Source organism: Orbicella faveolata, unplaced genomic scaffold (assembly GCF_042242905.1).
Source record: "Orbicella faveolata isolate gen_17 unplaced genomic scaffold, um_ofav_v1 contig_36, whole genome shotgun sequence".
NCBI classification, from domain to species: Eukaryota; Metazoa; Cnidaria; class Anthozoa; order Scleractinia; family Merulinidae; genus Orbicella; species Orbicella faveolata.
In genome coordinates this window covers 4,104,105-4,108,172 of record NW_028301565.1, presented here as the reverse complement: position 1 = coordinate 4,108,172, position 4,068 = coordinate 4,104,105, and the positions used below count along the sequence as shown (strand labels likewise).

Sequence of the window (4,068 nt, the reverse complement as noted above, 5' to 3'; positions counted from 1 at the left end):
CAAGCCGGTCGTACAACAAAAGCTAACAAAGCATTTCCGCTTACTGGAAAAGTATTGACTTAACTTTTATCGTTTCAGTTTGTTTGTAGCAAGCTCCGAATTCTTTTTCTCAATTCAAATATCAAAATAAACTTTCTTTTCACCTCAATGTATGATAAATAGTAACACAAGTGGATTAAAAGCCATTTTTGATAATATTAACGGGAGTAAATTTTTGCGGTTTTTAATTTTGCTGGTGTTTCTTTTTTTCTGCTGGAACTTATTTTTGCGGATCGAGTACCATCTGCAAAATCCGCAAAAATTAAACACCGGTACCGCAAAATTAAAGTGCTACACGGTATACTGACGGCAAACTTAAGGGATACAAATCATCATCTTCAAAGTCAGGTAAAGGTAGGAATAGCGGTTTCAGTCCGATCCTAACGTGATGTTCATAAGCACTTTTTTCAACTTATTTTGTTACCGTTTCCACCCATAGCCTCAATACCTCCTAAGGGCGTTGCATTCCATGAAGTGCAACCTCGTCCCCAGGGTCTTTTCCTCAGCGGCCATTTTGAAAAGCGGAGAAGATCCTGGGGACGAAGTTGAGACAAGTATTAGGAAGACGCCTGGGGAGATTGCCAATACATGCCAGTATCTTGGCTATAGGCAGCCGCGCGCTTTGTAATTATCTTTAGTTAGCGACATCACATATACGACGTCACAAACGTAAATGATTGACGCGTTATTGCCTTCAAAGCAAATTGCCTTTGTGGTACGGTGAGAGTCACAGGAGAAATTTATTGAAAGCAAAACATTACAAAAGGAACCTCAGTACTGAGAGCATGGGAAATTTGAAGACTTTCGTCTTGACTTGTCTAGGCGTGGGACTAGCCGCTGGAGCAGACTTTTATCTCTACAGGAAATTTACCAGTATAAATGGAGATGACCAAAACAATGAAAACTCTGCTTCACAGGTGACGGCGAAAATTAACAGAAAGTAAAACAAATTTGAATCATAACTTGAAACACGAAAATGAAAATCTAGATCTACTATTTACAACTTCTGCAAGCAAGGCCTAACAATCAATGATTAGGAAACAACTTTTCTTTTTTTTACGTACGTAACTGCGCAATTATCAGTCACAGAGATTTTACATTTGACAGTTGCTTAGCCCTCTATCACCTTTGCTTGCAGAGTGCCGCACAGGAAGCATTGGAGGATGATGATCCTACAAAGGAAGACTTGGGTGATGTTTCTAAAGACGACACAACCACGTTCTTTTCAAGTGAAACTCAGATCGAGGTAGAACGGATTAAGGAAGATGCATCAAGTCTGCAAAATGGCGTCGAGAAACAACAAGAGGACGCCACACGAAATCAAACCGAGAGTCAGAAAACCGCTGAGAAGAAACATCGGACTAAGAAGTCAAATTTTGGTGGAATGAAGAAAGGATTCCTTTTATGAACTGAAATGTTTCTCGGAAAAAATGAAAGGAAAAAACATAAAAAAACATAAAAACAAAAAAAACAAAAACAAAAGTTAATAGCATGATTGTAATTAGGCACATTATTTAGCTTAGGTTATTTCTAGTGATCTCTTTTTGTTAATAAAAATAAATAACATTCCTCTTGTAAACAGAACCATTTCTTAAAAAAATTAAAAATAATGCAAAAAAACAAACAAACGAACAAAACCGAAACCAAATCGAGAAACGTTTTACTGTAATATGTAGTTAGACATTTATTTAGCGTAGGTAATTTCTTGTGACTACCCTTTTAATATGTAAGGAAAACAAATTATTAATAAACATCTTTTTACTGACAGCCCGAATTGTTTCCGAGTCGTGGTTTGAAAAACAAAATCCTTGGAGTCTTAATATTATCAATCTTTCCTAATCGTTCTCAAACTTCCCTACGGGAAACCAAAATTGTTCGCTTTGGGTTTACCACTGCATACCAACGCAGGCTGATTTCCAGTGGTACTGTTTTGCTTTGCCGAAAATGAAACTACTGATGGATCTCGAACTTGCATGCGGTCAAGTGTAATTATAATTATGAGGTTTTTTTGAGAAAAGTTTCACTTTTGGGGAAAAACGTTAAATTTTTTTATCGTGTTTGGTTGAGCTCTTTCCATCCTTTCGTGCACCTAAGTTGCTAGCGGTTTTTGAAAACGATCACCAAATTAAAGGCCAAATTTAACCCATTATTTTTACTATCGCATCCTAGCTAGTAAATATATCGTATGTTGCCAAGAGACCGTTTGTGTTTGGGCCGTTAGCGTGTGTTTGGGCGTTTGTTTGCTTTGCACTCGTTTGTCTACTCATTTCTCTGCCATTCATTCAGTTGTTATTGTTTGTGCAGGGGACATCCGTCTCCTATCAAAGTTTCAAAATGTATTAAAACGTAGCGAGATTGCCTGTATTTAAAATATCAGCAAAAAAGACATCCTCACAGCGTTGGTGGTTTTCCTTCGCTTTGAAACGAAACGAAACGAAACATAAACTGAGCCTCCACGAAAACATCCACGCAATGCGTGAGTAACATCTGTGGAAGAACTGAGTACAATGTCTAAAAACAACTTAAGAGGGATTACTTTGGGTGTAAGGCCTATAGGGGGGATGCACTCTCTTACCTTGATAATCTCTTGCTTCTTCTACTGCATGTTTTAGTAATTATACTTTATGTTACTCAGCTATGACCAGAAATGCAGGCAGCGATACTAACCAAAATAACAGGGACTGGTGTTTTGTTGAGGAATCTCTCCAGTTTATTAAACTTATTGATTTGCATCAATAGAATAACTCTCTTGTTTGCATAGATCTGTAATATTAGTAAAAGCTTGATATTTTCTTTGGATTTCTCATTCAATTTATTTCATTTTCATTTTTGGGGTCAGTGCTCTTCGATTTTCTCATTTACCAAGATTCGCTATTTGTGTGCGTATGCAACCTTTGATTTTCGTTCAAAGTCACAGTTGAATTAGCCATCATTGAAGACGCTAAAATTGGGCTCCTCAAATCACGAAAATTATTTTCCATTAACTCACAAGAAAGTCGCCCTCCTGGTGGTATGACCACACCGCTACACATTCTGGATAACGAATTTTTAAGATGGCGGCAGGGCTTGAGAAAGTTAGTAAGATAGCAAGTTACATTCTCCGTTTGTTTGTCGAAAGTTTTATTTAAAACAGTTTTCTATGAGTACAAAAGTATTACAAAATAAGCAATACTGTTATTACTTCAGGCTGAAACCGGCTTTAGAAAAGAAAATTCATTATGCGAGAGAATAGCATGCAGTTGAACCCGTTGTGTCAAGAATAAAGCTGTAATTTATGTTATATGCTGCCTATTGACCGTAAAATACGATTTCACTTGGGTCGAAAAAGCTCCTTCTAAGCCAAGGTACAACATTTCCTCCACGTCCGCGCGATTATTTTCAGCATAATTTTTCGTTGTTTTTGAACCAACATGTTTGGGTAGCAAATATGGCTTTGAGGAGGCCAATGGCACTGTCTACTAAGAACTTGGAGTTTTCACGAATTGCGGTCGTTTCGCCAACGACTCGTTTCGCCAACGACTCGTTCGCCAACGTCTTAGGTCGATTCGCCAACGTCCTACTGGTCAATTCGCCAACGTCAGATATCCAGTACTAACGAAAAAAAAAAAGCAGCTTATTGATGTTTGGAATGCAATCCCGATCCTTGAGTGATCCTTGGGTCAAGAAATTTTAAGTCACTGCCAGTTTCGCTTGACTGCCTTGAGATCAATTTGCATGTTTTTGATAGTTTCACAAGCCGGCTCGTGGGCGCTGCATCGTGGTAATTTTCACGGTGAAAATTGACTGTTGAATACCAAAGTCCGATGGCTTCCAAAAGTTTGATGGCTTCCAATTCGCTGATAATGCATTACGATGTAAATTAACATTGTATCTTTTCCTTTTTCAAAAGCAAACAGAGTTTGTTTTAATTTTCCAGCCTTATAATCGAGTTAGAAATAAAATGGAACGTCAGGTAAATAACAACAGCAATTTTATTACAGTATATAGTATCAAATATTTACAAGCACTAAAAACCTATGAAACCTATTT

The 4,068-nt window shown here is 37.6% G+C and overlaps 1 protein-coding gene across 1 annotated transcript; it reads left to right on the top strand.

Moving 5' to 3' along the window:
* The first annotated feature begins 587 nt into the window (after positions 1-587).
* Positions 588-1,813, top strand: LOC110053400 (uncharacterized). The gene is made up of 2 exons (XM_020759623.2): positions 588-956; positions 1,178-1,813. The coding sequence occupies exons 1-2, from the start codon at positions 825-827 to the stop codon at positions 1,445-1,447; spliced, it is 402 nt and encodes a 133-aa protein (XP_020615282.2). The 5' UTR covers positions 588-824; the 3' UTR covers positions 1,448-1,813.
* Positions 1,814-4,068: the final 2,255 nt, after the last annotated feature.